We start from the raw sequence: 19406 nt of genomic DNA, 5'->3' as shown, positions 1-19406 counted from the left end.
TAATGTAGTTCCTGCTCTGATCGGGAGCATTCAGCTAAATGCACTTAAAAGTGAAAGCTAATCTCATCATTATCTGCTGTGTCCAAATAATATAAGTTGTACTTAAATTATTGGAAAAAATAACTTTTTGTGCTACAGTCATTATTTACCATTATTTACCTGCAAGTGTAAGAAATTGTCAGTATATCGAAGTATTGTGACGTTATGTTTTGCTATTGAATAGTTTAGATCAGGGATTCTTAACCCAGGGGTCGTGACTCCAAAATCATAGTCATAGGGGGTTGCAGTAGTGATGCAACTGATTGTTCAGAAATATAAGGTTCTGAAAGGTAATGTGCTGAAAGGTCTTTTCACATTACTGTTCAGAACATTATCTTTCTGAAGAAAGATAAAGTTCAGAAAGATGTGGTTCAGAAAGGTAATGTGATCTGCTAAGGTAAAAAGTTCAGAAAGGTAATGTTTAGAAAGGTAATGTTCAGAAAGGTAATGTTCAGAAAGGTAATGTTCAGAAAGGTAATGTTCAGAAAGGTAATGTTCAGAAAGGTAATGTTTAGAAAGGTAATGTTCAGAAAGGTAATGTTCAGAAAGGTAATGTTCAGAAAGGTAATGTTCAGAAAGGTAATGTTCAGAAAGGTAATGTTCAGAAAGGTAATGTTCAGAAAGGTAATGTTCAGAAAGGTAATGTTCAGAAAGGTAATGTTCAGAAATATTAAAAGTTCAGAAAGGTAATGTTCAGAAATATTAAAAGTTCAGAAAGGTAATGTTTAGAAAGGTAATGTTTAGAAAGGTAATGTTTAGAAAGGTAATGTTCAGAAAGGTAATGTTTAGAAAGGTAATGTTTAGAAAGTAAATTTTCAGAAAGATAATGTTCAGAAAGATAATGTTCAGAAAGATTAAAAGTTCTGGAAGATAAAAAAGTTCCGAAAGGTAATGTGCTGAAAGGTACTGTTCAAAATGATAATGTTTAGAAAATGTAATGTTCAGAAAGATAATGTACATGAACACTGAGCTGTAAAGTTTTCAGACAGGTGTGTATGTTCATGTTCTCAGTATAAACCGTATCTTCTTGTTTGTTTGTTTTATGCCTCTTTAGCGCCCTCTTCCCTGACGTGGTGAACTGCATGCAGACTGATAATCTGGAGCTGAAGAAGCTGGTCTATCTGTATCTGATGAACTACGCTAAGAGCCAGCCTGATATGGCCATCATGGCCGTCAACACCTTCGTCAAGGTATGAATAAAATTAACCTTTACGGTTAATTTTAGCTTAATTTTAAGTCAAAATAAAGATTGATTGATTTGATTTGAACAACCAAGAGGTGCACTACCCAAAAGTAGCCTCTGAGCCTTTTTTGCAGCAGTTTAATTTTTAGTCTTCATTGATTGATTGCATTTGGCATATAGAGGTACCGTATTTTTCGGACTATAAGGCGCACCGTATTATAAGACGCACTATCAAAGAACGCCTATTTTCTGGTATTTTTCCATACATAGGGCGCATCACATTATAAGGCGCGTTAAGTGACACAAGAAAGGGTGCCTATATCAAAGTGAACAGGGGTGGCGCCATGTTTCCTTTCCCCCACGGGGTGGGGGGGGTGGGGGGGGGGGGAGTGTCTTGCCGGTGGAGCATCTCAGTATACAAATCTAGCTCTTTCAAAGTCAAACGAGTGCTGGATATTAATCTACACAGATTCCTCTCCTGAAAACTGTTTATTTGGGTGAGTAACGTGCTTCAGTTTATTTACAGTAAGCTTAGATTTCCAGATGTCCACTAAGGCTTGCTGCACCAGCGTTAGCATAGCTATCCGCTAGCACGCTAGCTAGTCCCCTAAACTAGTAAAGTTAACCCAAACTTAAACGACAGCGTTACACTGAGTAATCCTGCGTGTTTTGGTAAGACAGTGAGATATTAGCTAGCGATTCGTCCCCCGTAGCTTGTTTTAACACGGTAAACAAGCAGATTACAGGCTGATAAAACTCACCTCTGAGAGAGTTAGCGCTTAGCATCTAGCTAATGCTAGCCAGGCAAAGCAGCACAGACTTACAGGCTGATAACTCACCTCTGAACGGTGAACGCTTAGCGATTAGCATCTAACTCTAATAATACTGCTCCAGCAGTATTAAAAGTACTAAATTTAGAAAATACTGATCTCTGAACAGTGAAAAAGCTAGCTAGCTTAGCGGTTAGCATCTAGCTAATGCTATTGCTGCTCCAGCCACGGAGCTGCACGGCTCTGCACGGAGTGTGTGTTTACTTTAGATAATTTAGATAATACTGATCTCTGAACAGTGAATAAGCTAGCTAATGCTATTTGCTGCTCCAGCCTCGGAGCTGCACGGCTCTGGACTCTGTATAGCACTGAAACTCTCTATAACGCTGCACGGAGTGTGTGTTTACTGCTCCTTACAACCTGACGGGTAAAATCCATACAAAAGGCGCACCGTATTATAAGACGCACTGTCAATTTTTGTGAAAATTAAAAGTTTTTAAGTGCGCCTTATAGTCCGAAAAATACGGTACATTAAGGTTTATTTATTGGTGATAAAAGTTTAATCCTTGATTTTAACCCCTCTGAACTTCACTGACCTGCTGTCTCCTGTGCTCTTTAGGACTGTGAAGACCCCAACCCTCTGATCCGGGCTCTGGCCGTCCGGACCATGGGCTGCATCCGTGTGGATAAGATCACGGAGTATCTGTGTGAGCCTCTGAGGAAATGTCTGAAGGATGAAGATCCGTACGTGAGGAAGACGGCGGCAGTGTGCGTCGCCAAGCTTCACGATATTAACGCCCAGCTGGTGGAGGACCAGGGCTTCCTGGACACGCTGAAGGACCTGATCTCAGACTCCAACCCCATGGTGAGGCTCTCTGAGCTGGCTAGTCTCGGCTAATTGATTCACACGTATAGTACACATGTTTTTTAGTATTAAGTATTAAGCAATCGAGACATTATGGGGCCTGTTTTAGTGATCTATATGCAAGCTGTGAACCGTGCAGCTTGTTTTAGGGCGTGTTGGTGTGTCTTTGCTATCGTAACGACAGGAAAAGTAAACCCTGTGTGGCTCGAAACAAAGCTCAGAAGGCATATACTGTATTTTTCGCACTATAAGGCGCACTTAAAATCCTTTACTTTTACCAAAATTTTTCAGTGCGCCGTGTAATCTGGTGCATTTTATGTATTAATTGATTCATTCTATAAGTCAGGTATTAGTCTGGTACTGCTCACGTATTCTGTCACAGTAATAAACCGTGTAATGAACTTAAATCATTAAAATCCTTATACTTTCAACTAATAAATACTTTAATCTAACTATAACTGAAAAGAAAACGCTTTTGTAAATTAATTTGGAGCCTGTACATTCAAAAGTAAGTTTACAAAAAAAAACAAAAGGACGAAACAGATCAAAACTGGATTAATTCCATGAAGATTTCCACGTTCTTGAAGCATTTACATCCCAAATTAGGCCATTTTTGGTATAAAGATAAATAATAGCATATGTCTGTTTTCTAACATTCCTGTGTAATTACAAGTGAAAGGGACAAAAACAAGACAAAAACAGAGAAAAGCACACCAAAATAGGCTGGGGTTCAAAGTACAGAGTTATACAGTAGTTTCATTTTAGTTCTCCAGCACCGAGACTGGAGCAGTATTAGCATTAGCTGCTAACCACGCAAAACGCTAGCTTTTTGGCCATCCAGAGGTGAGTATTATCGGATTGAAGCTTGCTTCTAACGCTGGCTAGCACTGCTGGAGCAGCATTAGCATAACCTGCTAACCATAGCGCTAGCTCTTTTGCTGTTCAGTGGTGAGTATATCTGATTGTAGCCTGTGTGTTTACTGTGTTAAAACACAAGCTACGTGGGATGAACTGCTATAGCTAATATCACCCTGTCTTACTGAAACACTCAAAGTTCTTCAGTGTAGTGCTGTCTGGTGGCATTAGGAGTTAACCGCTAATGCAAGTGCTAATGCTAAAGCTTTAGCGAAAATCTGTAAATCTAAGCTTACTGTAAATAAACGGAAGCGCTTTATTCACCCAAATAAACAGTTTTCAGGAGAGAAGTCTGTGTAGATTACATCCAGCACTAATTTGACTTTAAAAGGAAATATACATTTTTAAAGAATTACAGTTTTATTTACTTAACTTAGCTTAACGTTAGAGGTGGTGAATTAGAAGGAAAACATGGCGACACCCCCTGTTCCTAATACTAGTTACTAGTGTTGTATCTTACGCAATAATATCACCAATATTTTTAAATAAGGTAAACGATATTATACCCTTAAATATGGTGCAATATCACCCACCCCTAATTATCACATCAGGGTACTACTTTTTTACAAAAAAAAATTCACACTCTTCTCATTACTCATTATATATCTACTAGAGACAGATTATATCTGTCCAGTATCATTTATTTTACTTTAATCCTATTATATATATATTTGGAGTGCATTATTATTATTATTATTAGTATCATGACTAATAATTCTGGATCATTGACTTCTGTTACTGTAAATCTGATAAAATTCTCAGTTATTAGGGGTGTGCCATATCATATCATATGCAGAAATAAAATTTGTATTTTCATTTTGTTGCAGTAGATATAAAGAGAAATGTGTTATTTGCTGGTAAACCTGTTCAGAAGTCTGAGCACAGATTTGTGTGGCATCAATTGGCCACGCCCCTCTATCAGTTTCTGTGCTTCTACTGTGTAATTTCATGCTGCTGATGTTGTTATTGTTGTTTTACTATAATTGAAATCCTATTTTGATTTCTTCTCCTTCTTTCTCTCCTTTTCTCTCTCTCTTTTCATTCTCTCTTTCTCTCTTTTCGTATGTTCTCTGGTGTTCAGGTGGTGGCGAACGCCGTGGCGGCACTCTCAGAGATCGCAGAGTCTCATCCCAACAGTAACCTGCTGGACCTGAACCCTCAGACCATCAACAAGCTGCTGACTGCGCTGAACGAGTGCACGGAGTGGGGCCAGATCTTCATCCTGGACTGCCTGGCCAATTACACGCCTCGCGACGACCGCGAGTCTCAGAGGTCAGAGGTCACGCAGGGGTCGCCGATATGATAGTCTCTTCTGTTTTAATGTACAGTTTTTCATACTGAAAAATGAGATTTTTCCATTGGGAAGAAGTCTAATCTTTTGTGTGTATTTTTTTTTTAATTTCTTTGGTCTGACTAATAAAAAAGATGCTAAATAAGATAAATCATGAAAAAGATAATTAATTACTGTACTGTTTATGCAGGTAACCAATTTAAAACTGTTACAAAAAATAAACCTTTGATGAATAAATGAAAAATTGATAAAGTTAAATGATTTGTAATAATTCAGTATAAAAAACAAAAATAATTAATTCATTTTATGTCATATTGTGCTCTCTAATTTGTCTCTTGGGCTGCTACCACGTTTAGTAGATATTAATATTTTTTATTATAGTTTTTTAAATCATTTTCTTTGAAAAGCGAGACAAAAAAATATCATTTATTTTATGCAGTGGTGTAAAAAAACAGACAGACAATTCATGTTCAGTATTCAGCGTTTGGCAAATAGTCCAGTTTGATTTCAGTTTGTTTACGGCTGAATGATATTGGGGGGGAAAAAAACTGACTTCATGATAATTTGTTGTTTTGTGATTTATATACATTGCGATAATAAACCTAAAATAAGAAAAAAGACTAAATACTTTTAACCAAAAGTAATAACGATAAACGTCTGACTGTTGGCGTCTGTCTAGGTTTTATTCAGTCAGTGGAGCTCCTATGTTTTCTGTTACAAAAATAAACAAGCAAAACTCCAGAAATGTACCTCAACACACCTCATTTCCAGCACACCGGAAATAATGTTAGCTGTAGGTCAGACTCCACAGTAGTGACTTGTGATGTGCCTTGTCTGTATCATGCTTTAAACTGATCTCTGGTTGTGCTTCTGGTTCTGCAGTATCTGTGAGCGAGTGACTCCGAGACTTTCCCACGCGAACTCTGCGGTGGTGCTGTCGGCGGTGAAGGTGCTGATGAAGTTTATGGAGATGCTCCCGAAGGACCTGGATTATTACGGGACTCTGCTGAAGAAGCTCGCCCCCCCGCTGGTCACGCTGCTGTCGGCTGAGCCTGAGCTGCAGTACGTGGCCCTGAGGAACATCAACCTCATCGTGCAGAAACGGTGCGTGGAAACGTCGGTGGAAATGAATCATGTCCTTAAGTTTGACCCCGCCTCCCATTCTTAATATACTTTTTTTTTTTTTACAAAGCCTGGTGATATTAGCGTTTTTCTATTTAGCAGCACAAACTTAGTGTTTGTGCTGCTATTGTTGTGTAGATTTATCTCTTTTGTAGAAATCTCTAAATCTCTCATTTCTTCTTTCCATGTTGTTAAGTGTGGAATATGGAGCTAGACCATGTTCTTGACTGTGGAATATGGAGCTAGACCATGTTGTTGAGCGTGGAATATGGAGCTAGACTAGTGTTTATTTCTGCCATTGAAGTTTTCTGTTCTTCCTGTTTTGTATATTCTACTTATTTACTGTATGTTTTAATTGATAAAACTCTTAAATTAAGCAATAATACACGAGAGGAAGTGCTATAACGTGTAGTATTAGCACAGCAGTGCCAATATTACACATTATAGCACAAACCTCAAGTGTATTATTGCGATTATACCCATTTATTAATGGGAAAATAGGATCTGTTTAGTTATAAAAACTCTGCGAGTGAAAATAGTTTCATTGCTGCTCTGTTTGTAGCTGTGCTGTTTGGTTTGTAAGCACTGCATGGAGAGCATGCAGAGCTTCGGTTACAGTGCATTACCGGCTGATAACGGCACTCATGGAACGCCTCTCAGCCAGTCAATTACATTGCAGGGTCAGAACTAACTGTGGTAAAATATGAATTAAATTTCTATTTTCTAAATGTATGCATATTGATGTATAAAGTTTATAATTATAATTATGTATCTGCATCTGTAGGCCTGAGATCCTGAAGCATGAGATGAAGGTGTTCTTTGTGAAATACAACGATCCCATCTACGTCAAACTGGAGAAGCTGGACATCATGATCAGACTCGCCTCCCAGGCCAACATCGCTCAGGTGAACACACACACACACACACACACACACACACACACACACACACACACACACACGCTCTCAAACGCATATAAGGGTGTTTGGTTTGTTTTCACACCTGTAGTTGGTTTCTCTGGTTTGGATCAGTTGATGAGTTGGTTTATTTGGAGCGTTTTTCTCTCTAATAGCTTCAGGTAGAGTTGAGTGCAGCAGGTGTGCAGATCTCTGGGTATAGTATAGTGTAATGCGGTGTTGTGCCGGATTGGGTGGTGTAGTGGATAAACTGCTGCTGGTTAATTGTGCAGGTGCTGGCGGAGCTGAAGGAGTACGCCACCGAGGTCGACGTGGACTTCGTCCGGAAAGCCGTCCGCGCCATCGGCCGCTGCGCCATTAAAGTCGAGGTGAGATTACCTGTTATATTCATTCATTCATTCATCTGTTAATTCATTCTTTTGTTCATTAATTTATCATGATGTGGCAAAAGTCATGGGACAAAAGTAAAAATAAACTGATCAGAAGTCTCTCAGGAACTTTATTTTTTCTATTTTGTCATTGTGAAGTTGGAAAATTTGCTGCTGTTAAATTAATATTTTCATATTTAAAAAACTCAGATCCATTATTTTTTTACATTTAAGAAATTCAGATCTATATATTTTTTCAGATTAAAAAAATCAGATCCATACATTTTTTTTTTATTTAACAAATTCTGATCCATCATTTTTTTCAGGTTTTAAAAAAACAGATCCACACATTTTCAGATTAAAAAAATTAGATTCATAAGGTTTCAGATTTACAAAATTCAGATATGTACTTTATTAGATTATATAAATGTATATAGATATATACATTTTCTGAATAAAAAAAAATCTGTTTCATTCAAAAATCGAAGAAGTTTCTACCAAATCCTTTGGTAGAAAACTTTGAATTCCTGGATTTGAAAACGTATGGATCTGATTTTATTTACAGTAAAAAACCACAAAAAAACTTTGCTAAAATTAAAATGTACTAATTGCTACTAATTGGTGCTATTAAATATTTAAAGTTTATAAAAAATTAAGTAAATTTAATTCAGATATTTTAAAAAAATGCAGATTCAAATATTTGTCAGCTTTTTAAGTTCAATAGTATCCAAGCTGTGTCCACAAATATTTGGACACACAGTAGGGAGTGTAATATATATATATACAGTATAAACACTGTGTGTGTGTGTGTGTGTGTTTATGCGCTGCTCAGGCTGGTAAATAGCTGTAATTTAGGAACTGATTGATTAGTTCTGTGAGCGATTGATAAGTCCTGTATTAATGAGGGCATTAGCCGGGGTCACGGATGTTCCGCTCCGATGTTTTGGTGTTTTCGGGGTGAAATTGAGGCGTGTGAGTGATTTATGAGCTGCAGGATCTGATCTGGGGTCTGTATGGATGTAAAACGATTGTTCTGCAGTAGATAAACGTGTTCAGTCGATACAGTTTCAGGGGAAAACGGGGCTAATTAAATATTGACTTCAGCAGCCTGTTTAATCACAACAGGGGAAACTGTAACAGTGTGTGTTCATTTATTCATTTATCTCTCTCTCTCTCTCTCTCTCTCTCTCTCTCTCAGCAATCGGCCGAGCGCTGTGTCAGCACCCTGCTGGATCTCATTCAGACTAAGGTGAACTATGTGGTGCAGGAGGCCATCGTGGTCATCAAGGACATTTTCCGCAAATACCCGAACAAGTATGTGTTTCATTCATGTATAAAACTCTGTAAATGTTGGGAAAGCCAAACAAAGAGAGGGAGAGACAGCACGAGAGAGAGCGTGATAGACGGAGTGAGTGAGAGAGAGGGAGAGGCAGAGCGAGTGAGTGTGAGGGGCAGCGCGAGTGAAAGAGAGGGAGAGACAGTGCGAGTGAGAGCGTGATAGACGGAGTGAGTGAGAGAGAGGGAGAGGCAGAGCGAGTGAGTGTGAGGGGCAGCGCGAGTGAAAGAGAGGGAGAGACAGTGCGAGTGAGAGCGTGATAGACGAAGCGAGTGAGAGAGAGGGAGAGGCAGCGCAAGTGAGGAAGAGGAAGAGACAGCACGAGCGAGAGAGAGCACAAGTAAGGGAGAGACCGAGCAAGTGAGAGAAAGGGAGAGATGGACAGAGCGAATGAGAGAGAGAGGGAGAGACAGCACAAGTAGGAGAAAGACAGTGCGAGTTAGTGAGATACCAAGCAAGCAAGGGAAAGACAGCACAAGTGGAAGAAAGACAGCGCGTATAAGAGAGGGAGAGGCAGTGCGAGTGAGAGAGAGGGCGAGACAGTGAGAGAGAGGGAGAGACGGCGCGAGTGTGAGACGGCGCGAGTGTGAGACGGCGCGAGTGTGAGACGGCGCGAGTGTGAGACGGCGCGAGTGTGAGACGGCGCGAGTGTGAGACTGCACATATAAGAGAGAGGGAGAGACGGCGCAAGTGAGCGCGGGAGAGATAGCGCGAGTGAGAGAGAGGGAGAGACAGCGCGAGTGAGAGAGAGGGAGAGACAGCGCGAGTGAGAGAGAGGGAGAGACAGCACAAGTGAGAGAGAGGGAGAGACAGCACAAGTGAGAGAGAGGGAGAGACAGCACAAGTGAGAGAGAGGGAGAGACAGCACAAGTGAGAGAGAGGGAGAGACAGCACAAGTGAGAAAGAGGGAGAGACAGCACGAGTGAGAGAGGGGGAGAGACTGCGCGAGGGAGTGACCGCGCGAGGGAGAGAGAGGGAGAGACCGCGCGAGTGAGAGAGGGAGGGAGTGACAGCGCGAGGGAGAGACAGCACGAGTGAGAGAGAGGGAGAGACAGCGCGAGTGAGAGAGAGGGAGAGACAGCGCGAGTGAGAGAGCGACAGCGTGAGTTAGTGAGAGACCGAGTGAGAGAGTTTTTAGATCATTTAGACATTTCGGTGGATTTTTGGTACTGAATTTTGATCCCCAGGCCTAATCAGTGAGAGTGTCTACCTGTAATTAACTCTATATTTATATATATGTGCTGAATAAATAAAGAGGGTTGGGCCGGGTGTGTTTTCAGGTACGAGAGTGTGATCGCTACGCTGTGTGAGAATCTGGACTCTCTGGACGAGCCGGAGGCGCGAGCTGCTATGATCTGGATCGTGGGAGAATACGCCGAGAGGATCGATAACGCAGACGAACTGCTGGAGAGCTTCCTGGAGGGCTTCCATGATGAGAGTACACAGGTAGCTCCGCCCCCTCAGTGTATAACATCACAATACCTACATTTAGAGTGTTATTAATATTAATATTCACCCTAATAATGAGAAATAAACTGTAGCTCCGCCTCCTTCAGCAGTGTATAATATCACAATACCTACATTTAGAGTGTTATTAATATTAATATTCCCCCTAATAATGAGAGACAAACTGTAGCTCCGCCTCCTCCTCAGTGTATAATATCACAATACCTACATTTAGAATGTTATTAATATTAATATTCACTCTAATAATGAGAAACTGTAGCTTTATAAAGTGTTTAAGCTGCTGGGTTTGTTTTTTCCTTACTTGTTATTTCACTCACGCCACTCTCTCTCTCTCTCTCTCTCTCTCTATATATATATATATATATATATATGAACACTCTGCTGTCTGATTGTGACGTGAGCTGTAATGGGTTTGACCCGCCGGGCTGTTGAAGAGTAATTGTGAGGTTCAGAAAGAGAGCAGATATTGAATTTGAAGTGATTTGGATTTTGATGGTCTATCAGAAGCTGTATTTGAAGTCGTGCTTCTCTGCACTTTAAAATAGTCGGACTGTGGTTTTAGCAGCAGCATAATCGAGAATCGTATTAATAAGACTAAGGTTCTGACTGAGGACTTGGATTTGAGTTTTGAATATTATTTAAGACACATTGGTGCTTTTGTCAGTGTGGGCAGTGTGCCAAATACTGCTGGAAAATGAAATCCACATCTCCATAAAAGTTGTCAGTAGAGGGAAGCTGTAAGATATGAAGTGCTGTAAGATTTTGTGGGAAAACAAAACTGCACTGACTTTAGACTTGATAATAAAACACAGTGGATCAACACCAGCAGATGACATGTCTCTCCAAACCATCACTGATCATCAGTACATTTTACATTTCATTTATAAATCAAGGAAGGAGGAAGAGTGGAGAGACACACAGTCCAAACTGCTCGAGGTCTAGTGTGAAGTTTCCACCAATCAGTGATGGTTTGGAGATGCAGATTTCATTTTCCTGCAGGACTTGGCACACTGCCCACACCGCCAAAAGTACCAACGGGTCTTATATAATATTCTAGTTTTCTAAGACACTTATTTTTGGGTTTTAATTGGCTGTAAGTCATAATCAATAATCAACAATAAAATAAATAAACACTTAAAATAGCTTGAGCACAGTGGTAAAAACAAAGGATCAGAACTGAATTAGAGCTTAAAATAGGCAATACTTTGTTCATTGAGTGTACCTTATATATTTGTACCTACAAATATATAGGAAAATAAGCACATTTACCGTATAAATACAAAATCAATAAATGCAATTAGTTTGCTAAGCCTTCTGTTAATAAGTCGTCCTGTTCTCCTGATGTTCTGCAGGTGCAGCTGCAGTTACTGACGGCCATCGTGAAGCTCTTCCTGAAGAAACCTACTGAGACTCAGGAGCTGGTGCAGCAGGTGCTCAGCCTGGCCACACAGGTGAGAACACATACACACACAGGTACATACACTTTAAAAGTGTTTCCTCAGACAGTACACAGCAGGATTATGCAGCAGACTTCTTCTGAGGAAGGGATCTGTAGCTACTGTACGTGGCAAGTCTTGTGATTTTTGGGATTCTATCTCAGTAAAACATGAACTAAGACAGGATTTCGGCTCTTGCTCATGAATATTCATACATGCAAACCTATCCCCTCTGATTGGCTAACAGCACTGCGACACCAGTGAGACAGACAACATTTTTACACTAATAACAGTCTTTGCAATGTCATATGTTACTTTACAACATGTGTAATAATGCCCTGCTAAGTGCAGTTCAGCCACTGACCTAGTCTTAGAGTCTCTGTAAAACACCAAATCCACTGGAGATCCTATTTAAACCTATAGTTATTTATACACAGAGGTGGGTAGTCCAGGTCCAGAAAGTAAAAATCCACCCCGGGGTTTAGCTGTTAGTAGCTGTTAGCTGAGTCGCAGCAGAGCCGTCCAGCCAGCTGGAACAAACAAAACCCCGGGGTGGATTTTTACTTTTAACTAGTGTAAACTGAACTGTTCTAAACATAGACTAATTCTAAACATTTGTTTCTTAGCTCTGAATTACTGGGTAAAGCATATAAACACTGATGTGTTATTCGCACAAATAACACAGGAATGAACTGCATGCTGTTCCTAGCGCTGTTAGTTTTCTCCTATCTGACGAGACGGCTTCGCTGCCCGGCTTCAGCTCTGCTGTCTGTGGGCGGTCCCGAGCCGAGGGGGGCGTGGCCATGAATGCTAATTCACGAGTTGATGTAGACACGGTGCTTTTTCTGATCGACTCGTTTTTCTGAATATTTTCTTTTACTAGCTGCTGCAGAGAATGAGGAAGAGGTTGAGGAAGAGTTTCATGTGCAGCATCATAAACAACTCAGAATTTAGAGAGACCTACTGTATTTTTAAAAACAACAAGAAAAAGAGGATTTTAGCAGAAGGAAACCTGTTAATGTTACAGTACATAAAACATTTCCAACCCTGAAACTGTAGCAGCAGTAGTGCGGTTCTGCTCTCTGGCTGAGGATGGCTGTGTTTATGAGCTGGAGAACACTGAGACAGATGTTGGAGGATATTGGATTGGTGTGTTTTGAACATTGGGCTGCGTTTATCTTGAGTTCTGGCAGTTAAACAGCAGCCTGGAGAGGTGTTTGTGTTTCTGCAGCTGAAGCAGCTGGAAGCTCGGGTTTGATTTAACACTTCTGCTGCTTTCTGGTTCAGATTGGCTTCTTCTCTCTCAGGAGGAGCTTAGAAACAAGAGTTTAGTGAAAGTACTGCAGCTTATTAAGTGTAAGGTGTGAAGTAATTAAGTACAAATACTTTGCTACGTTAAATAATTAGAAATGTAAGTTATGTATACTTTAATTAAAGTAATTATTTTACCTTTTCACACAATTATCTGATTTTTCTTTCTACTCCTTACATTTTAATAAAAACAGCCTCGTTACTCCTATTTAATTTCAGCTAGTTTTAAATTCCGGCTTCTCATCGTTCAATAAAAAAAACCCTATCCAGATAAAGTGAATCTGGTTGTGATTGGATGTAGAGAAGATATAATAAACATATACCATTCCAATAAGCTATTGGTTTATACTGTGATCTATCTTACCTATACTATATTGATGCACTATGAAAGAGTGCAGGTCCTGCTTACGTTACTCTTCTACTACCCAACCTTACTTGCTTCCTTTTCTATATACATTACAGTGGCTAAACTTGCACCCACAATATATATATATATTTTTATTTCATTTAAAAATATATATGCATAGCGTATTTTTGCACTATCCTTCAGTTTTCACAAAAAATGCCAGTGCACCTTATAATCCGGTGCTCCTTATGTATTAATTCTACCAGTCAGGTTGTAGTCAGGAGCAGTAAAGCCACTCTGATGAAGTACAGAGTTATACAGGAGTTTCAATATTAGCATTAGCCGCTAACTGTGCAAAATGATAGCTCTTTCGCTGTTCAGAGTTGAGTATATCAGACTGTAGTCTAGTGGATATCGGCCTGGCTTACCAGAACACTCAGGGTTCCTCAGTATAACGCTGTCTGGAAGCATTTACTAGCGCTACGTACTGCTAGTGCTGCTGCTAACCACGGCTAGCTAAAAAAAACTGGAAATCTAAGCTTGCTTTAATTAAAAGAAAGTGCTTTACTCAACCAAATAAACAGTTTTCAGGAGAGAAATCTGTGTAGATTAACATCCAGCACTCGATTTACTTTAAAATATATATATTTTTAAGAATTACAGCTTTTTTCCCTTCTAATTCAAAGAGATCCGATGAATTAGAAGGGAAACAAGGTGACACCCCTGTTCCTTACTAGTGTCACTTAAAATATATATATAAAAATAGGAAAAAAATAAGAAGAAATGAAGAGAGCACTTCAGTTTCTGAATCAGTTTCTCTGATTTTGCTATTTATAGGTTTATGTTTGAGTAAAAAGAACATTATTGTTTTATTCTATAAACTACGGACAACAATTCTTCCCAAAGAGCATTTATTTGCAAATAAATAAATGAGAAATGGCTGAAAAAACAAAAAAGATGCAGAGCTTTCAGACCTCAAATAATGCAAAGAAAACCAAGTTTATATTCATAAAGTTTTAAGAGTTCAGAAATCTATATTTGGTGGAATAAACCTGGTGGTTTTTAAACACTTTTTTTTTTCATGCATCTTGGCATCATCTTGTTTCCTCCACCAGTCTTACACACTGCTTTTGGATAACTTTATGCTGCTTTACTCCTGGTGCAAAAATATTCAAGCAGTTCAGTTTGGTGGTTTGATGGTTTGTGATCATCCATCTTCCTCTTGATTATATTCCAGAGGTTTTTAATTTGGTAAAATTAAGGTACTCATCGTTCTTTTAAATGCTCTCTTATTTTTTCTTTCTAAAAGCTGTTTTTAGCAGATGTTGTGATGCTGTTCATGTCTCTGTGGGTTTAATATTCCTGGGTAATCAGGAGTTCTCGGGCGGGCGCGGTGGTACCGACTCTGTGCCCTCTGTAGCAGCATTAACTTTAGGAGCGAGTGCCAGGGGGCTGTGTATCTGCCAGGCTTCTGTCAGAATAAAATACCTCCCCCCTTTAGCCGTGGAGCCGGCGTTCTGCCCGCCGGCAGCTGATTGGCTGTTGCCCTGTGTTTGGCTCTAGGTTTTATTACAGCGCTGGATTTGTAAAGCGGAACAGAGCCGTGTTATTTAGAGGACACAGCATCCTCTCCTCTCCCGTCCCTGTACTTTCAGGACATTCATTAAATTCAATATATTCATACAACTGCAGTAAACCAGCTGTGCCTGTTCACAGGTCATTTTTTTCATTTTCTGCACCTGTTACATATTTAAAACATCATTAAAACATCATTTTATTTGTTTATTTTACATATTTAAACACACTCGCACCTGTAATCATGGTACAGTACCAGCCAAAAGTTTGGACACACCTTTTAATTCAATGTTTTTTATTTTTGTATTGTTTTTTTCTACATAGTAAATGAATAGTAAAGTGATCTATCAAACCATGAAGAAACACATAAGGAGTCATGTAGTAAATCAAAATACATATAAATACTCTGTGAAGAAGCGTTTAAATGCTATTATCTGGGGAGCTGTTAACTTGCGCTGTTAACTTCTGTTAAAATCTGGTGGAAATCTCGACTAGCGGTGTTCCTTATCATATCAGAAGCACCAAATAAATATCCAAATAAATCTTTTTATAAATCTATATTTAATTTGTTACAGTAGTGTATTCTACAGTAAATTATTATATTTTTTTAATTGTTTAAAATGTTTTGTCATATTGGCAAGAATATCGTTATCCCAGAAATACCCTGAAATATTGTGATTTTTTTTTTGTCTTATTGCCCACCCCTAATAACAACTACCTGGTATATCATAGCAGCCACCTTGCAACACCATAGTAACGAAATACTAAAATAATGAAACTTTTAGTTTGCAGTTCTTGCAGGAACTGCGAGTGTGATTGCATTGCTGATTCGTGGCTGGTTGCGTTGGTGTTGCTAAGCAGTTGCTAGGTGGTTTCTAAGGTGTTGCTAAGTGGTTGCTAGGTGTTGCGAAGGTGTTGCTATGGTATTCGTGGTGGTTGCGTTCGTGTTGCTAAGCGGTTGCTGGGTGGTTGCTTTTTTTTTTTTTTTTGTGACTTATTGCCCACCCCTAATAACAACTACCTGGTATATCATAGCAGCCACCTTGCAACACCATAGTAATGAAATACTAAAATAATGAAACTTTTAGTTTGCAGTTCTTGCAGGAACTGCGAGTGTGATTGCATTGCTGATTCGTGGCTGGTTGCGTTGGTGTTGCTAAGCAGTTGCTAGGTGGTTTCTAAGGTGTTGCTAAGTGGTTGCTAGGTGTTGCGAAGGTGTTGCTATGGTATTCGTGGTGGTTGCGTTCGTGTTGCTAAGCGGTTGCTGGGTGGTTGCTTTTTTTTTTTTTTGTGACTTATTGCCCACCCCTAATAACAACTACCTGGTATATCATGGCAGCCACCTTGCAACACCATAGTAACGAAATACTGAAACATCTAGATTGCAGTTCTTGCAGGAACTGCGAGTATGATTGCAGTGCTGATTCGTGGCTGGTTGTGTTGGTGTTGCTAAGCGGTTGCTAGGTGGTTGCTAAGGTGTTGCTAAGTGGTTGCTAGGTGTTGCTATGGTATTCGTGGTGTTTGCGTTGGTGTTGCTAAGCGGTTGCTGGGTGGTTGCTTTTTTTTTTTTTTTTTTTTTTTTTTTTTTTTTTTAGTGCCTTATTGCCCACCCCTAATAACAACTACCTGGTATATCATGGCAGCCACCTTGCAACACCATAGTAACGAAATACTGAAATACTGAAACCTATAGATTGCAGTTCTTGCAGGAACTGCGAGTATGATTGCAGTGCTGATTCGTGGCTGGTTGTGTTGGTGTTGCTAAGTGGTTGCTAAGGTGTTGCTTAGCGGTTGCGTAGCTTGCAGAATCAAACCAAAACATATTTCCCTACACAGTCTGATTAATTCATGCTCTTTATTTATTTATTTCTTTTATTTATTTAAATCCAGGACTCCGATAACCCCGACCTGCGGGACCGCGGCTACATCTACTGGCGTCTGCTCTCCACTGATCCTGTAGCCGCTAAAGAGGTGGTCCTGGCCGAGAAGCCGCTGATCTCTGAGGAGACGGACCTGATTGAGCCCACCCTGCTGGAGGAGCTGATCTGCCACATCGGCACGCTGGCGTCCGTCTACCACAAACCGCCCAGCGCCTTCGTGGAGGGCAGCCGCGGTGTCCAGCACAAGAGACTCCCGGCCCGCGCTGGATCGTAAGTCTATTATTATTCACTTTTTATTATTTACATGTGTTTTTTAATGATGGGGTGTAACGATGTATTACGATGGAAAAATTATACTATATCCACATAATGTTATTATGAAATCAAATATCATGCAGTTACGTTACTTGAACACCAGAGGTCAAGAGAACCAGTGGGCGTAAGTAAAGGGTGGAGGATATGTAATCATTTTAACCTGAAGCCAGCCACACAACCACATTTGGATGTCCGTTACTTTTTTAAGCCAATCAGCAGCCAGAGTTAGCTTTCCATCTTTTTTTTGTGTTGCAGCATCCTGAAAGGGTTTGTTTTGGATCTGTTGTTTCTCTTAGCTTGTAGTAGCTGGGGCTCATCTTAAAAAATTAGTTATTAATTAAGAATTTTAGCCAGTGCAGTCGTTTAAGCTTAAAACAGGTTTTTTAAGATGTTGCTAAGTGGTTGCTAGGTGTCGTGAAGGTGTTGCTATGGTATTTGTGGTGGTTGCGTTGGTGTTGCTAAGTGGTTGCCTAGCTTGCAGAATCAAACTAAAGCCTATTTACATACACATTCTGCTTAATTCATGCTCTTTATATTATTTTTATTTATTTAAATCCAGGACTCCGATAACCCCGACCAGCTGGACCACAGTGCAGTTGTTTAAGCTTAAAACAGTAGTTTTAACTCTTAATAATAAATAGTACAGATATTTTTACATGAGATACGTTTGGCATTGTTTAAACAGTTAAGAAATATTAAAAACTGTTTGTAAAATCTAATTGTACATCGAATCGTGAGCAGAGGGCATCGTTACACCCCTAATTTTCTATATAATATAAATAAATATAATAATTAATAACATAATAATGAGTCAGTTTAATTTAACTTTCTTATTTACAATTTTATTACTTATTTATGTATTTATTTATTTTATTTATGTCGTTTTCAGTGGTGAGAGCACCGAGAGCCCGGATGTTGGACAGTCCGTGAGCGGCGTCTCGGACGCTCCTCCTGCTGTAATCCCGTCTCAGGGTGATCTGCTGGGTGACCTGCTGAACCTGGACCTGGCTCCTCCCACCACCACCGTCCCCCCTGTGCCCTCCTCAATGCAGATGGGGGCTATGGACCTGCTGGGTGGGGGGCTGGACAGTTTGGTAGGTTTTCATACATGTAACTCATTACACCACATAACAATCTATCAAAACATCGGAATAGAAGCGTCGTCTGTTTCTATTTTACTCGTTTTATGGGGATTTGCTTGCTAATATTGTGAATTTTGGGCAGATAGTGAGATTTGAAATTTCTATTGTAAATATTTCTGCAGATACCAAAGTATAAACATGTATACAGTGTCTCACAAAAGTGATTAAACCCCTCATATGTTTGTAAATATTTTATTATATCTTTCTGTAGGACAACACTAAAGATATGACACTTTATTTAATATAATATCATGTAAAATAGTCAGTGTATAGCTTGCATAAGTGTGATAAATTGGATGTGCCCTCAACATATTTCAATACACACAGATTTATACAAGTGAAAATTAGGCTAAATTGTGTTTAAAGTGTCAATATTTAGTCTGTCTTAACTCTGGTGGACCTTAAGCTTCTCCACAGTTCGTTTGAGGACGTCCCACAGATACTCAATAGAGTTCATCTATTGAGTTCATCCATTTTCTTGTAGATGGAGATATATATTATTTTACACTTTTGTGTAGGGTGTTTTATATGTTAATTTTGTGGCAGCAAACATGCTTGATTATCACGTGTATTTCACTCGTTTTCAAATGGTGTGCACTGATGCTATTAGCAATGCTATTGCCCGCTTGTGAAGAAACTGTTGCGTATTTTATGGACTATAAGGCACACTATCGAACGTCTGTTTTCTGGTTTATTTTCATACATAAGGTGTATTATGCAACACTAGTAAGGAACAGGGTACTCAAGGAAGTTAAGTAAAGCTAAGCTAAATAAACAAAACTGTAATTATTACAAAACAAAATTCTTTTAAAGTTAAACGAGCACTGAATGTTAATCTACACAGATTTCCTATTTGGGTGAGTAAAGTGCTTCTGTTTAAGTACAGTAAGCTCAGATTTCCAGATTTACACTAAGGCTTGGTGCAGCAGCTTTAGCGGCTAGTGAATGCAAACCGAATAGACTGAAGAGCCCTGAATATTTTGGTAACCCAGGGTGCTATCAGCTACCTGTTCATCTCAGGTAGCTTGTTTTAACACAGCAAACACTCAGACTACAGTCCAATATACTTACCTCTGAATAGCAAAAGAGCTAGCGCTGCAGTTTTCAGCTAATGCTAATGCTGCTGCA

The 19406-nt window shown here is 39.5% G+C and overlaps 1 protein-coding gene across 5 annotated transcripts in view; it reads left to right on the top strand.

Annotated features, from left to right (window-relative positions):
- Window positions 1-19406, top strand: part of ap1b1 (adaptor related protein complex 1 subunit beta 1) — a 65523-nt gene that overhangs the window by 15595 nt on the left and 30522 nt on the right. For all 5 annotated transcript variants that reach the window (XM_049470577.1, XM_049470576.1, XM_049470575.1 and 2 more), the window contains exons 4-14: window positions 1094-1229; window positions 2612-2857; window positions 4854-5044; window positions 5946-6167; window positions 6970-7090; window positions 7375-7470; window positions 8669-8784; window positions 10087-10252; window positions 11626-11724; window positions 16832-17091; window positions 18026-18230. In XM_049470577.1, coding sequence (XP_049326534.1) covers window positions 1094-1229; window positions 2612-2857; window positions 4854-5044; window positions 5946-6167; window positions 6970-7090; window positions 7375-7470; window positions 8669-8784; window positions 10087-10252; window positions 11626-11724; window positions 16832-17091; window positions 18026-18230 — 1858 coding nt within the window. The remainder of the gene's footprint in view (window positions 1-1093; window positions 1230-2611; window positions 2858-4853; window positions 5045-5945; window positions 6168-6969; window positions 7091-7374; window positions 7471-8668; window positions 8785-10086; window positions 10253-11625; window positions 11725-16831; window positions 17092-18025; window positions 18231-19406) is intronic.

Source organism: Astyanax mexicanus, chromosome 22 (assembly GCF_023375975.1).
Source record: "Astyanax mexicanus isolate ESR-SI-001 chromosome 22, AstMex3_surface, whole genome shotgun sequence".
Lineage (NCBI taxonomy): Eukaryota > Metazoa > Chordata > Actinopteri > Characiformes > Acestrorhamphidae > Astyanax > Astyanax mexicanus.
The sequence above is the reverse complement of the archived record's forward strand: the minus strand, read 5'-3'. Positions and strand labels throughout refer to the sequence as shown.